At 45.2% G+C, this 16,294-nt stretch overlaps 1 protein-coding gene across 1 annotated transcript in view; it reads right to left on the minus strand.

Moving 5' to 3' along the window:
- Positions 1 to 16,294, minus strand: part of LOC119379391 (phosphatidylinositide phosphatase SAC2) — a 248,652-nt gene that overhangs the window by 196,051 nt on the left and 36,307 nt on the right. Inside the window, exons 3-4 of the mRNA XM_037648709.2 lie at positions 9,876 to 10,012; positions 1,249 to 1,377 (exon numbers count right to left, since the gene is read on the minus strand). Coding sequence (XP_037504637.1) covers positions 1,249 to 1,377; positions 9,876 to 10,012 — 266 coding nt within the window. The remainder of the gene's footprint in view (positions 1 to 1,248; positions 1,378 to 9,875; positions 10,013 to 16,294) is intronic.

Here is a 16,294-nt window from a genome sequence, read left to right on the forward strand (position 1 = left end):
TTTCATTTACAATCACGAGGAGCCATTCGAGAGGCATGCATCTTTTGATGGGACAAATGGGCAACGGCTGCACTGGAACGCTTCAGTGCAGCCGTGAATGAGCATATCGTCAGGCGATATTCAAAGAAATCCTTAGTGAAAACTTTGCTGAAACTTAGGAGCAATGTGCAATGTCTGACGAAAGGGATGACAGCTTCACTGTACGACAGTTTTTACGACGTGGAACTGGCTACCATTTTTTTTTTTCGTAAGAGTGTAGCGGAAGGAAGCTCACTATGGACTAACTCTACCTTCACAAAGGCTGCAATGAGGGCTCCAATAGATGTTTTTTTTTTCTTTTTTCTTTGCAGTGAAGTCTGCACACAGAGAGCGACCACTAGGTGTGAATTTGGACACCACACTTGGGCACTGGCTGCACTCTCCGACTATGGCCATGTTCCAATTCTGGACAGCATTGTAGGCAGTCTATGCTGACAACTTAAAAGACAGCATCGAGTCCCAGCCTTCCGAGTCATCTGTATGACATGACACTACAGTCGGCAAGAGTAAGCTAAGGAAAACAAACAGAAGTGCTATTTCATAGATTTGAACTTCTGTCGTGTTCGAATCTACGAAAAACTGAATGTGGCTTACATTAAGCGCATAAAGAAGCGTCTACTTGTGGGCAGACGAACGTACCAGCAAGATCCAAGCTATCCAAGATCCGCTCAGCCACCATCTTGTTTGGACAGAAAAGTAGCCTGCATCATGTCTCCGATGCTCTTTGCAAAGCAATTTTGCCGGCTACGTGAGAATTGGAATTATACTCAAGAAGGCCGTTGTCCACTTCGCTGTCAATTTAGCCGTCCACCTTTATCTGACATGATCTTGGACATCACAGTGCAAAGTGCTGAGGTTTACTTGGCTCTGGTGAAGAAGGGCCCAGATTAGGTGTCCCATAAACGACAGTCTGAGGGGTTATTTTCACATTCAATATATAAAAAAAACTTTTCGGGGAAAGGGGCGAAAAATAAGAGGCGACACCACGGAGGGAAAAAATGTTTTAACTTAACTAAAATTTCGAAATATGAGAGTTCGAGTTAACAAGTGCTTTAATGACTATAAATTGCTTACAAGGTCAACAGCGACAGAATGATACAGAATTGTTTACACAATGCATACCACATTTGAAAACAGACGAACGTACCAGCATATTATTATTATGCTGGTACGTTCTTAATACTATTGCACCAGACAAAGTACACAAACCTTGCGTGGCTTGACTTGAGCTGTGGCAGTTTTAATGGTTTGCCATGTTTTCTGGAAAGCTCGCTGCTGTAACTCTGAGGCAGGGCTTCGGTCAGGCCTTCTCCAGCTTGATGGGTGCTTGCTGCATGGCTGTCAATATGAATGCTAGCAGTCAATGCATTTGGTCCACTATTTATAAGGCCATCTTTCACACCTTAAGCTTTGTTACAATCCCGCTGCTTTTGATATGTCTGCTTATCCCTTTGCGGTCCGTGGTTGGGCACTGCTGGACAAGCTCTTTCACAGTTGATTCATGCGCGCGTTTTCTCACTACATTATGCGCCCTCTGTAAAAGAGTAGGTAAACTTCTTTTGCTTGAGCTTTGAGTCTTTTAGTTTCAGACCAGAACGGACAGAAGGTGGGAAAGGGTTTCGAACAGCAAAGGGTTAAAAGCAATGTAAGTACAAATATACACATATACATGTTTTAAAGGAGTGCTGACACAAAATTTGTAAGCCTCTGTTTTCTGCTCTTAATCAGTGGCTACTTGCTCGTTAATTGCAGCAAAGAAACTCCCTTACCCCAGCGCAAGACAAATGTTTAACTATATACTTGTACATTATGACCGGTAGCAGTTCCGATTTCACAGACTACATGGCAGCCCGCGACATACTCGGCCTGCTCGTGAACAAATACTATCACGTGAATACAAATACCAGTGACATCACAGGCCACTATCTATCATGTTGTCAGCTGCTGTTTCATCTGCAATGGTGAGCTCTGCGAGTGCTTAATTGTTTCTTTGATCATCAAGCCACAGTGCTTATCTAGTGTCGTGATTGGTGAGGGAGCCGGGAAAAAAATATCAGTTAGAAAAGTTTGGTTCAGTGTGCAAATCCTGCCAGTGGCTGCGATTTTGTTCTTGTCGTCATCTAACTGATGTGACAGTTTCTGTGAGCCTCAGGGCAGCCGCAGTATTACACGTGCTGAACCATTTTCACTTTGATCATTTGTCAAACAGTATGTCGAGAAGTGACGATGGAAGTGGTACATAGAGTTTCATACAATAACCTAAAGAGGAAACTGGTGCTGTGATCGTTCAACCACCATGGGAATGGTGGGAAGTACAGGCTTCGGATTGGATTGCGTTAGCTAGCGAACTGTCTACGGATCTCTTTTTCACAGTTTCAGTTTTGTTCTTCACAAGGCGTGGGTAGTGGGGTGCGTTGCAATGCACTCAAGCAATGCCTTTGTTGTTGGATGAGGCTGAGGAGGACCGCTAGATCTCTTGGTTTGCTGCGACGTTGCAGCTTTGTAGGTTGTATTTGACAGTTTTAGCAAAGCATCGTGCACTCACCGCTGTGCACAGATGTAGCATCCCATGCCAGTGCAGGAAATTGCATAGAGTTCACGTTTTTTTTATAAGCGCGTCTTGCCAAAACTCGTTCAAATCAGCTTCAAAATGACGGCGAAGCTAAGTAGACGCATCGTCACGCTCCTCTGACTTCACAGCAAAACGAGGGGTGCATTGGGGGCAGACCACTTGGACAGACGCACCTGGCATCACAGCAGATGATACGTTAAGTGTTTCTCACTCAATACAGTGCCGTTATTTCCATAAATAGATCATGCATATATTCGAGGTAAAAACAAGCGTGTTTGTTTTAAGTGTAGTAAAAAAAATAATTCATTATATCGTGATGCCGGATCTAGAACCCAATAGCAGTGAAATGCATACCCTGGTGTTTGAATTTGTCCAGGTTCCACTTCCATCTGACGGTCACGCAAACTTTTTGCAATATGTTTTACATACAAAGGAATCCAGCAAGTTGTAATTGGAAAAAACTACATATCACTTTGTTTTACATCCGGCAAACAAGCGTCGCGAATGTCAAAAATCTAATCCACCCGAAGCAGATCCGAAGCCTGTACTTCTCATCATTCCCATGGTGGTTGACACACTGCTCAAGGAGCCCGCATTGACACTAGCACCAGATTCCCCTCTAGGTATTGTAGTATGAAACTATGCAGTGGCATCACAACATTGGCACAACCTTTGGATTGGACAGACTCAAGTTGCACTTCATGGCAGTTTGCTGGTATACATTTCCATGCTTTTGTACACTCTGTAAAAGTCTGTATGTGTAACATGCAAGTAGCATGATGTAACGTTTCACTGATTCGTACTTAGATCAGGCAACACTGAGTTCTAAAGGTATTGGGTGCGAGGCCCACCACTGGAAAAGCTGGCGCCATCGTCAGCGTGACATGCTTGGCAGGATCAGTGGCAGCGTCGTCTGCATCCCAAGGCACCGGCACGCACTGAAAGCGAAATTTTAGAATGCCGCCTGCGCTGTACTTCTGATTAAATGAGGAGGTTTTTTCCGCTTCCGGCGTGCGCTTGACAACACTTGAAAGCCCTACAATATGCAGTCGCTGTTTTTGAAGGTGTCTTATATGGTAGGCCAGTACTCTTTGACGCAGTGCAGGACATATGCAACGGAGCCCGGTGTCCACCATCACATGTGTTGTCGGGGTAAGAAGCTATGTGAAGCGTGGATTTTGAAACTTAGAAATTGTAAACAGCCACCGGCTACGACACACGCATGCAGCCAGCACTTGCGCGAGGAAGATTTCTGCTTCGGTGGGGGGCTGCGATGTTCGGTGAGTAGCAGAAAACGCTCACTGAGACGCTGGCCAGCTGATGACGCCTCTCTCCTGCAAGCTGGCCTATCTGTTGCCCACCCCAAAATTAGGTTCACTCCCAAATTCAAGTTGGCCTATCTCAACTTTATTTGTTTCCTACTGAGCCTTATGCCGATATTCCTGTCGCTAAGGTGCCACGCCTTTTGTGTTATAGACATGATTTTGCCATTAAAATTGCTGGAGAATATACCAAAATTTGTTCTGCATTAAAACTTTACATTGCGGTCTCTAAACCTTGTTTTTACCCCACTTCTCAGCTACTCAGTTCAGTAACTTCTCTCTTTTTTACCGTGATTCCTAGCTCATGCAGGTCCTTGTGTACCGCCGTTGTTTATAGAACTAGCCCAGTGAACGTTGTGTGACATTTGTTCACCTTCGCGTTGCACGATGCCACATGTTTCACCTCGTAGATTGTGTCTCCGTCTAACAGCAGTCACAAAGCGTAAGGTCTTAGGCTTTGGTCTATGCACGTTTTGATTCTATAGATACTGGCAAGTTCACTGGAATGAAAAGGGAACAGTACGAATCATGTTAAAAAAGAATGCACGTCGCATGGCATATGTTCGTGTTTCTCTTAGCACCAGCCAATGTACTAGATTAAAAAAAAAGAAAGCAGTGCGAAATTGCTCGCTGAGAAGACTGATAAATGTAGAATATGATGCCACTTGAGTAATTATGATAATGAAACGTCGAAGAACTTAAAAAAAAAGGGAATCTTGCTGACAGCATGCACTCGGTGCCATAAGCACCAATTTCCTTAAAGTTTCTAAGAAATTTATTTCAAAAAGCTTTGATAACACCCACACAACAGTGGCTACTTGTGTAATGCTGCGGCCGTGCGATAGCTTAATTGAGGCTTCATTCTGGTATGCCCCATTTATTTATACAGACAGACCAACTAAAGGTGTATGTCACATAATCCGTCCTCAGGGATTGCCTGCCTTTCCCACAAATAGCTTGTTTGGGCATACCCCATCACGGCGCGCGCGCGCAATGTGCGCTCACTGTACAAATTCTGTTAACGAATAGCACTGGTAAACAATTCTGTGCTTTTTTGCCAAAAATTATTATTTTGACTGTATAAACATCCCTCGTTTCGAAAGCATTCACAGAAATACCCAGGAGGGCTTCAGCGTGGGGTTTTCGTAGAGCAACCACAGCAAAACCTATGAGGAGCGCGGAGGCATTATCCAGAGAGGCGCACCTGATGGAGGGTGACTCCGTCACTCATCACGCCCCCAATACAGATCCCACATATGCGTTCATTCAGCGGGATGTGGAAGTGCGCTGATCACACATGTGAATGCAGATGATGCAGCATGGATGGAGAGTGCCAAAGCAGTTATCCGTCTACTACACCATACAGTCCCGGCAGTAGAGAACTTTAGCCTGTCTGTAGACTTCTAACGTCTGTGGATACCCAGTTATCGGAGCCATTGACGGCAGCAGCATACAGCAGCAGAGTCAGCAGCAACATCGTGTAGTGATTTATCTAACTAAAATATATCAGAAAATTTTTTTTCAGTTGCGTCAATATTATTCTCGAAAGAAAATAATGAGAATACCGTGAGTTGATTATTACGTCATTGTCAATGCTTTACACAAAGTTGGTAAGCAGGTAAGTCACTGCAATGTTAGGTTTGTGGGTCTCTGGTTAGGCTCTGCATCATCAGGTGTTGATACCAGCGTTGTCCACCCCCTACATGTCTCCGGTAGACCGGCGAAAACCCGTGACATATGTTATTTACATAGGGTACAAGTGTGATGACTACATTGCTAGGTGCTTCACTTTCTGATTCAGAGCAAGGACAATCAAATCGTTTTCAAATTTTTGGGTAAGGACTCCTTTAAAACCACATCTTGCAAGAAGGGACCTGACTAGAAAAGACAAAATCTCTCTATGGAGAGGCTATTGGGAAACTGGCATGCTCTTAAGTTGATCAAAGTGAAGTCACCAAATCCTATTCATCAGGCCTCAATGAACTGTCACTGAAGTTATTAAGTAGTCAGTAATGATTGCACAATCATGTAATAATCCCACAAATAAATAGTCGAAACATACGCTGCATTCCCCTCTCTCCTTTTTTTTCTACATTCTTGTAGGCTTGGTGTGGCGATACAGTGATGCTACAGATGATGATGTAGTCAATCAGCATTACTTTGATGCCAAAGTATGCAGATGAAAGTTTTACATGAAACTGTCTTCTCAGTACTTAAAGCAGAACGTTGGGCTAGTTAACTTTGAGCACAACATTTTCCAGTGCGAGAAGAAAAACTTAAAAATGTAGCAGAGAAGAAGACACGAGAGGAAGAAATTCTTACTGCCCTGTGATGCAGATTAGTTCTGCAGAATCCCACAAGGTGGCGGAAGGGTTAAGAAAGGGAAAGTGACAACCATCTGTTTGTAGCACGAAGCCACAAGGAAATCCATATGGATTTCTGAGAAAGCTTCTTAATTGCTGAAAAATTCGTCCTGGTCCAGGGATCGCTAGGTGCTTCACTTTCTGATTCAGTGCAAGAACAATCAAATCGTGTCAAGACTCCTTTAAAACCCCATCCTGCAAGGAGGGACCTGTCATTCATTGCACTGTAGTTTATTCTTCTCTACTACATCTATGTCTTTCTTCTCATGCTGGAAAACGTCGTGTTCTATCTTCTCAGTGCAGCAGGAGCAGTGTACCAAAACAACTTGCTTCTTTCTTATGCAGCTGGTTTTTAATAAATTTGGATCTTCGAAGAGTCAGGTTACAGGGACCCTGAAACGGTTTTTTTGAAATTTTGTCAACGTTTAGGCTACAGCATCATCAAATCATTCACACAACAAAATAAGCGACACACCTTGTATCAAGGCAGCTACGGGCAATTATATGTTACCCTCCTCCTCAGCACCGCTTTTCCTCCTTAACTCGTCCAACACCCAGCCGTCGCCGGCAACGGCTTGCGCACTCGACGGGTTGAGCTGCACTACACTCTCCATGGCCTGCAGTGTGTCGTCGGGCATTGGGGAAGAAGCCGATCGCGGAGTGGCTGAGATCTGCTCCACCAGGTGCCACAACACTGCGAGCCATTCTTATTTTATTCTAATGTATGCTGACAATCTGCGAACACCAAGAGGCATACGGACCAACAAAAAGTATTTGAGAATGATCCGAGGCAATGTGGTTGTCTTCAGGGATGAAGTTACAGCCGCACGCGCATGGATCCTGGCACTGATTGGACAGCGAGAGCCCAATGCTGACTGCACTGATGGGCTGAAGCAACTACGCTCGCCAGTTGCCTTACATGCCTTACATGATGTCGTAGCTTTACAAGTCACCAGTCGCTAGATTTGCAGCACACAATGCAGCTAAGACTATTCATGCTGTCTGAGAAGAGAAACCTAGAGATAAACCCTGGCATGCAGCTCGCGTCAGCACGGAGCATGTTGTACCACAAGCAGACAATGCTCGCTGTCCACGGAAGAATCAGTGACACAGACTGGACACATCCGATCAGATCGGTCGCCGGTGCTAAGTATGATGAACCAATGCTACGCTGGAAGTTGAAAACTTGTTCTACTGCACTGCTACGATCTATAGCAATTCGCACCTTTAAAGGCTCGTAATACATTACACACTCAATGCAGCGAGCTTAAATCGGTCTGCAAACGATCCTTAGGACTTGCTTTACCGGCTTATAAGCATTTGTACAAAACTGTCAAAACCATTTCATTTATTTCCTTTTTCTGTTATATCTAAACTGTGGAATCTTTTTTCTACAAGTAATGTCACACATACAAGAAGGATGTGTGTACAAACTGCAAGCTTCTACCTACTGGAAGAAATGCTGTTTGGTTTTACAGCAGAAGAAAGGGGGCAGACTATTTTTTTCTGTAGGATGTCAGTGCTAGGGTCGCATTTAGACCAACTAGAGCATGAGAAGGATGATCTAATTAAGCAGGTAGGCAAGCTAGGAAACAAACTCAAGAATGAGTAGAAGCAGAGGAAGGCGATAGAAGACCGAAATTAGCTGAAGTAGAATCAAACAATGGTGCATGCTTCGGTGCAAGCACTGCAAAGAGCCAAAATTGCCACGCCAAATAGCAGTGATGGACACATCAGTGATAGTCACAAAGCGGTTACCACTGAAGTGGCAGCAGTGGAAGCCGATGACAAATAAAAAGGAGATGCTAGGACAGGAGGGGAAGCATCGTGGTTTCAGGCAGATTCCAAGGGTGACCAGCATAAGCGTGGTGACTTCTTTCTGTTGGAAATTCAAACATGCATGGAGCAGAAGAAAGAGAGAGTTTGGGGGCAGTCAAGCTGGACAATTCGTTAAAGACCTTGTACAAAGGCTGCTACTGTGTAATTTTACCACACACTGGCACGTGGCAGCATCCTGTGGCAAGAAGCACATTTGATCCAAACGATGATCTTGGTTTATGTCAGCAGTCAGCCAACAGCAGCAATCTGCTTATGACGCCATACAGAAGCCGCCTAAAGCTCCAAAGAGAGTAAGGCCTCAGGGGGCAACTGTATGAAGAGTGGGCGCCTGAGAAAGTAACAAGTTCACGCTCCGCTTGTAAACTCTCCTTGCCGCGCATGACTGCAAGATTTGGCTGAGGTGTTCACAGCAGTGTCTGGTTTCTGCTGTGTGTATTTTTTCACCAAGCACAAAGCGTGGTTCAGGACCCCTTTAAAAGCTGTCATGCTTGCATTTTATGCCTTCTATAAGGCATCGTTAGAGCAAGCTCGACATGCATAATCGTTTGTTTGTAGATATGATTCACTCGTTTGATTCTCTTGTGAAAACGCGGCTGCAAGTGCTGACAACGATGGTAACAGAGCGAGGTGGTTGTTTTGGGTGGCTGCACAGAATACACCATCATTTGCTTCCCATTTGACATAAGTAAACAGTGGATATTAGAAATTCAGAAATGTGTCTGCATAACACGCACAGACCCACTCATGTACAATCGGATTTTTTTCAGGGGATGTGACTGCAACGGGCAACCTATGGGAACAGCGACATCATGACAGTGACGACCTTCAGGAACTGTGCTGGCATTTCGCTGTGAAGGCACCTCCCTATTGTTCATCGTATGATGTGAAGAAACGGCTGATTGCAAACCTCTAAGGGTAGAGCTTAACTTTAAAAGCAGTTTTCTTCATCCCAACATCAGAACCGGCCACACGAGCACATCAACTCGCATACAGGTCTCATCCTTGCTAGACGAGATCAACATTGGCTTAATTCTTTGTGCATATTCAAAAGCATATTTTCAGGTTATCGCGCTGTTGGTTTGCTCAGTAGCCGATCGCACTGGGACCAGCCGAATGACAGTCGGCAGCAAAATCTAAAACACTGCTACACCTCGACAAATCGCAGCTGTCTGTTGCATCATTGTCGGCGTAGGCTGATGAAATGTCCTCCAAGCAACACAGTCTGCAGACTACACTCAGTCGTTTATTGTCATCCGCTTCTTCACAGAGTTGCTATCGGCTCAGAGTTAGGCCACGTCCACATACCGTACCTTGAACAGGTACGTTAAGTCAGGCATGCCCTGCCAGACCCAAGAAAAAGCTTTGACAATTCAGAAAACCCTGTCAGCACCAATAAACCTAGTCACAAATGATATCAATCCCACTAATCTAACCTACCTCCACGCCGCCTTTCAGTTAAAACATACGAAATGTTGCAGGTGTACACATGTGCACGTTGGTATCACATCGATATGCTCCACACCACACTTCTCAACAGCACGTATAAAACGTTAATCTAGAATCACAAGAACGAAAGCCTCCAAGATCAAGAACGTTGCGGGGAAAACATATCGCGTCTATTTCACTAGGGGAAGGGAGCATGTGCCAACACATCACAAAAAAAGGCGGACTGGTACACATCAAAAGTAAAAGCTGTACAAAACTCGTTTGCAGTGTTTCCCTAAGGTTGGTTAACCTTACCTCCATCTCCAGTTCTGGGGCTTCGTGGACTGAGAGTGGCACCAGAACAACCTTGTTAACCTTAAAGACTTGGTGATTTCCAGGCAGGGATCCTATGAGACTTGTTTGTCGTATAAGGACCAGCCGCTGGTCTGAGTCTGAAAAATGAAAAGGTGAACAGCCTGTTTATCAGGCAAAGAAATTTTGCGAGTCACCACGAAAATTTAATGCCATAAAATGCAAGTGTATGCTCCACTTTACAAAATTTATGGCTCAAGTTTCTTTCCTACCGCTTTCTTTTTTTTTTTTTCACTTCACCTCTTTCTTACTGTTGATCATGGAGCAAGAAATAGAGAGGAGTTGAAACTCCACTAATTGTGGTGACCAGATAACGTCATGATCCCGCGGAGCAACTATCATGCTAGCAGCATCTGGCGGCTGACAAGAAAATTGCTGCTGTTTCAGTTGCCAAGGAAACCGGTCACACTTCCCGCTCCCATTTGGCCGCATACCACAGTAGAATCCGGCTGTCCACATTTTTGGTGGCATGCACCTCCACAGGCGCATACTATTTTTATGACATTATCTGGTCACGTGCGGTGATGGGAGTTTCACCTCCTTATATTCTTGCTTCATGCTGTTGGTCAAAGCAGTGCGTTTCAGTGTTTAAACATCCTCCAGTTTCATATGGCCACCAATGGATGCCTTCAACTGTGCCAAAGATAATTTGTTAATGTGAAACTTCTGTAAATTGGTTGTACTATACACTGAAAATCTGGTTAAAGTGAATGTTTACAGTAGGATAGATGGAATGACAAGTGAAGCCTTCTATGCAGGTGAAATGAATAATGTGCTGTCAAGAGCAACATGAAGTGTCAGTATTTCTGTTATCACCACTGTTTAATCGATTTGTAATATTTATTTAAATTGATGCACCTACTGAAAATTTATCTACTACGATTTGGTACTAAAATGCAAGCTTCAGTTGTATGCACCATGCTTTCTTCTTTTCTTTTTTTTTTCTCTTTAAAAAAAAGGCCACGAGATTTTCCGAATGCTTAAACAGATAGGTCCAGCCATCATCGCTCCATTTACGCCTAGGGATTATGGCCGTCATGGTGACTGTGCTGGTTAAGACCTGTTTTGGCAACCCTCCTGGACCATGGCTCCCTCGCACAAGTTCAGCTCATTGCCTACATCACCATTTCCTCTGGATCTAAATGAACGCCAGCAGCCCATGCTTTCCAGTGGGCGAATGAACAGCATTGTTCTACAATTGCTTCACAGCATGCGTTTGTTCACGCAGGTCAGTAATGACACTTCCATGTTTGCTAAGAAATCTAGCAAAGTCTGTCTTCTGCTGTTCCCACGCCCACGAGTGCTACTTGTTTTGCTAGTGTGATCACTTGATGTGTGCGGTCAGCTGCTTTTGCAGTCAGGGGATGTAGAGCTTCAAGGGGCACTAAAGGCAAATATTAAGTCGAGGTTGATTCTAGAAATAGCGTTCCAGAAACCTTGTAGTGCTTGTTTCGTGCCAAGGAAATGCTTATTTTGAAAGAAAATCAGGTTTTAGTGGCCGGCACGGCGTTAGTACACTTCAATTCACCTGCCTGAATGGGTCTTCCGACGTAGCAGTTGCCGTGCCCAACGTTGCCCGCCTTTACTGCCCGGCCGCCAACACTACGGTTTCTTGCACAACAGCGGCCATCAACCTCGCCAAGATGCAGGCACGGGCCACTCCGAAACTGTATAGTTCACTGTAACGGAGCTTAGCTTGGCCAGCAGCAGCAGTAGAGTATCAACAGGGCGAAAATAGCGAGAGCCAAGCACAAGCAGTAGTACGCGATACCGAAACTACCACTGAGACGTGCAGCTCGGCGAAAATGAAACTTTAGAACCACTCATGTCGTTCCCCATGGTAACGTCAAGAGGTTCTTTTTTTCCATGAATCAGACGGAAGTGAACTGGCAGCATTTTATTACGTCTTGTGATGCACGGAAGGTTCTTTTTTTATCGCAACTAGTTTTATTACTAGTGGTTAATTGTGCTCGGGATCAGGATCATCAGGATCATTTCCGGGTCATCAGGATCATTTCCGAAATGTCCCACTCGTGGCGCACGTCGTGTCCTACATTTACCTTAATTTCTCGATTATTAGAGCACTGCTGTTGATAATATTGATGTTTTAGACGTTTCACACATTGACCTCTCACTATGACATAAATTGTTATTTGCCTTTAGTGTCCCTTTAACCCTGGCACTGATTCTCGTGGTTCTAGCATTGTTATACAGTATATCCAGTATCTTTATGTCTTGCTGTTTATTGTATTCTTTATGTATCCCCACTCCCCTCTGTAATGCCTTCGGGCCCTGACGGTACAATGAATAAACAAATAAATAAAAGACAGAAAAAGCTCAACGATATTTAAACTTCACTACAAAGCGTTAACTCAGGCACAGCTAGAATGTAAACAAAACAACCACATTTAATTATATCCATTAATTAAGTAAAAGAAAACCAGGAAACTATGACGAAGAACATCTCTGATATTGCTGCAAGGCTGTCAAGCTGTTGAAACTAAAACGTCTGCCACTGATGTGGCTCTACAAGACCTGCTAGCCCTGCGTGAACTCTCAGATAACCTGCCTCAAGAAAATGACAACTTGTGGCTTGGTCAATCTCAGCTGGAATACAGGCAGCAAAGAGACAATCTATTGTTTCTCAACAATCTGTTGTTTCTCAAACTGCGTGACAGTTCATCGCAAGCATGGGGGCTAACAAAAGAAAAGCTGTTGATCATGATTTCTAGCTGTTTCATTCCAGTGCTTACGAAGGATGTGTTTGAACATGCTCATAGGATTAGCGCATTCTCAGAAGGAAAATGCTGTCCAGTTATCACTTTCATTCTTCATTCCTTTAAAACAAAGCAACAAATTCTATCCCAGTCAGCCAAACTCAAAGATAAAAGTATCACCGTAAGGGAAAATGATTCCTTAGAAACATGCCAGGCCAGGAAAATGTTGCTGCAATTCGCAAAGAATCGGGACTTGCTTGACAACCTTAGGCAGATGAAACTGTACATTAATGGTCAACACTACAGGCAGGGTCTTTCAATATTTTCCTTCGGTGCAGGAAACTCCTGCCAAAGTTTCATATAGTGACAAAGGCCAGAGGCGCCACTGTGAGTAGAAGGCAACTGATCTGCTGTGCTTGGAAGGGCAGCCGCGCATTTGCGTGGGTGTTTCTTTTAAAAAAAGAAAGACGTTTTGCCCCCACTCCCTTTACTCTGTCGGATAAAATTGAACATAGCACTGACGAGTGTTGATCAAAGAATATAGCACGTGAGGTGTTTACTAGCTCAAGTGATTAATCGGTAGCGCTGCTTCGACCAAGGCTGCCCATCAAGTGATGGAACTTCACTTGTGCTCATACCTGCACCTACTTTTCTTGATCCCAATGCAGTTGTTGTGAGGGAGCCTGTGCGCCCCATTTTCTTCCCTTAACGCTGGCACAATCGCGGACCAGCGGCAACGGCCTATGTGGGAAGCGAGCCCCTGCCCCTCCGCTAGCTACCCCTTCTGTCATGCTGCTTGGCACCATATTTATCTCCCTGCGACGGAGGCAGCCCTTCCTCACAGAACAGAAAGGGCTGCCAAATGAGAAGATGTTCTCTCTCATGTGGCATCTTTCTCAATCACCTGAACAGACCTGCGAGCGATCAACTTCGTCGCCCGACTCCCCAGCGCACGTGGTGAGACTGAACTTTGCATCTTTTCGGAGTGAACTATCTCTCACGTTTGGGGGAGGCATCATTGTTAGTGTCACCCATTGCAGAAGAATGCAGGTGGGGGACGCTTTCCCGGCATCGCTGGCGTACTCGGCGAATAAAGCTCTTCGGGTATCCATTGTCCAGGAGGTCGGTGGCGATTGCTTTTTCTTCTTTTCTCCGTATTTCTTTGGAGCTGCAGACGGCCTCTGTGCGATTCAGGAGTGTGTTGACCACTGATGTTTTGTGGGCGGTCGGGTGGTTAGAACTGAACTGCAGATATCATCCGGTGTGTGTAGGTTTTCAGTACACCGAGAAGCTCAAACGTCCTCTCAGCCCCGTTTTTTTCCGTTTCACTGGCACATCCAGAAAAGGAAGAATGTTGTTCTTTTCACGTTCCATGGTGAATTGAATCGCCGGTTCCGTCGAATTTAGGTGTGCCGGGAAACTCGATGTTAGACTCCTTGATCACGCAAAAGACGTCATCCACATACCTCAAACAAAGAAAAAATCACAGCATATCCACGGGGTGAATGATGATGAGTGGGGTGAAGCTCCGGAGGGAATCATCGGTAAACCGTGAAATTCGCCCAGTACATCATATAAAGAGTGTGAAACACCGTGTATATATTAAACATCAAACTTTTATTGAACTGTTGGTTTACGTGGTCCCTTCATTATCACCACTTTGTGATCGGTGAAATGCAGGGAAAGTGTCTGCTCCCGAGCGAAAGAGAAAGCGTGCCATGAGCGAGCGCGACTCCGAGCGAAAGAGAAAGCGCGCCAAGAGCGACCGCGTTCCCCGCTCGCCCTGTGAGAATTAACGGCAAGGCTAGAGGGAAGACACGACGCGCGTAGCGTTCCTCTTCGCATTCCACGACGCGAGGTCGGTAGCATGCGCAACGAAAGCCAATGGAACGCAATCGTGCAGGTGCTCCGGCTTCGCATCGCCTCATGGTCCCATTTAGCCAAACATCTTGCTCAAGGTGTGCTTTGCGTTTTTCGTAGAAATAATTTCTTTATCATGTACATTAAGACGAAAAGTTGAAAGCTCACTAGAGTATATCGCCCGCAAAGTATGTCTTTTAGTGTGATTCAATCAAAGAACACTACGTTGTCTTGTAAATTATGATATCTAGTGAATTGCTCATCTAGTGAGCAATTCATTAAACTAGAGCTGGTTACATTCTACTACTACTACAGAGGAGGGAATGACCCACACCCTAAGGAGCTTCGCCCCTAAAATATTTTTGGTGGTTCAGCGAACGTGTCCAAAGCTTGTGTTTCGATGTGTTCCATCGTCAAGTTTGCCGCTGTGGCTGAAATGGCAGCTCCCATGGCGGTTCCACTTGTTTGTTGATAGAATTCACCTCCGACAGAAAAATATGTTGCATTGAGGCAGAACTCTATCAGACGGCCCAGTTCGTCCGTGCTGAGGTTCGTCCTTTCGCTGAGGTTCTCATCCCTCTCCAGGGCGGTTCGGGCAGCTGAGACGGCGAGGGGTACGGGCACGCTCGTGAACAGCGAAACTACATTGAATGACACGAGGCTTTCGTCACTGTCGATTGTCACCTCCGACATACGCTGAACAAAATGGGTGGCGTTCTTTACATGTGTGGCTGTCTCCCCCACTAGTGGTGACAGGGTCCTGTGCAGATGTTCAGACAGCATGCGAAGTGGGGATGTTCTGAAGTCAACTATCGGGCATAGCGGTATGCCCGAATTGTGGATCTTTGGAAGGCCATATAATCCCGGCACAGAACCGTTTCTGCATATGAGGCGTAAGTACAGCGTTCTTTATTCTGGGTGGTCTTTGAAAATGTCAGCCAATAGCTCATTTAGCTCTCCTTGAGTCCTGGGCGTGGGGCCTTTCGTGAGTTTCACGTATTCAGGGTTGTTTAGCAGGTTTTTTATCTTGTCCTCATAGAATTTTCGATCAAGTATAACGGTCGAATTACCTTTGTCTGCTGGTAGGATGGTTATGGTTGAGTCTTTTCGGAGTTCTTGAAGTGCTTCTTTTTCAGGTTTTGTAAGGTTCCCGTGGTCGAGCTGGTAGCTTCGAGAGGATTCCAATGGCTTTTGAATCTTACGTTGTCTCTTGAATCGTTGTCTATGTGTTGTATGCCATCTTCAACAGCTGCGATGATCTGTGGAAGAGGTGGCGGAGTTGTTGTATTGAAATTGTGTCCTTTAGACAGAACGCTTGCCTCGTGCTCCGATAGTTGTCTTGATGAGAGATTGACGACGCTTTTGCTGGCTTTGCTGTCGTTTCAGGGCTCTTTGCTGTTCTTCAGTGCCGCGAGTTTACTCTTTAAGGCTGTTTGTTTGATTTGGTCTGTGGTTGCGACGACGTTTCTTGCGAATGTGTCCAGGGACCCGAATACGTTGGGCATCTGGTATTCCAGTTGCCTATGGAGGAAGTATAAGTCCAGTTCCTTATTCCTGATGGTGTTGTGGCATTCGTGTACTCGGGCTTTCACGAGGTGGCGTTCAGCTTGTGCCACGACGTTGTTTCCTTCCGCCGTGTGGACCAGGCGCTTGAGGCGCAGGCTGCGTGGTATCACGTTCAGGTCCTGGCACATCTTCATGAAGGAGAGGTGGTTCTTGTAGGTTGACACATCCCGGGTTAGGTTGACGTACTGCTTCGCTAGCAGGGTTGCTTCTTGGCCGCCG

This window comes from Rhipicephalus sanguineus, chromosome 1 (assembly GCF_013339695.2).
Source record: "Rhipicephalus sanguineus isolate Rsan-2018 chromosome 1, BIME_Rsan_1.4, whole genome shotgun sequence".
In the NCBI taxonomy this organism is placed as follows: domain Eukaryota; kingdom Metazoa; phylum Arthropoda; class Arachnida; order Ixodida; family Ixodidae; genus Rhipicephalus; species Rhipicephalus sanguineus.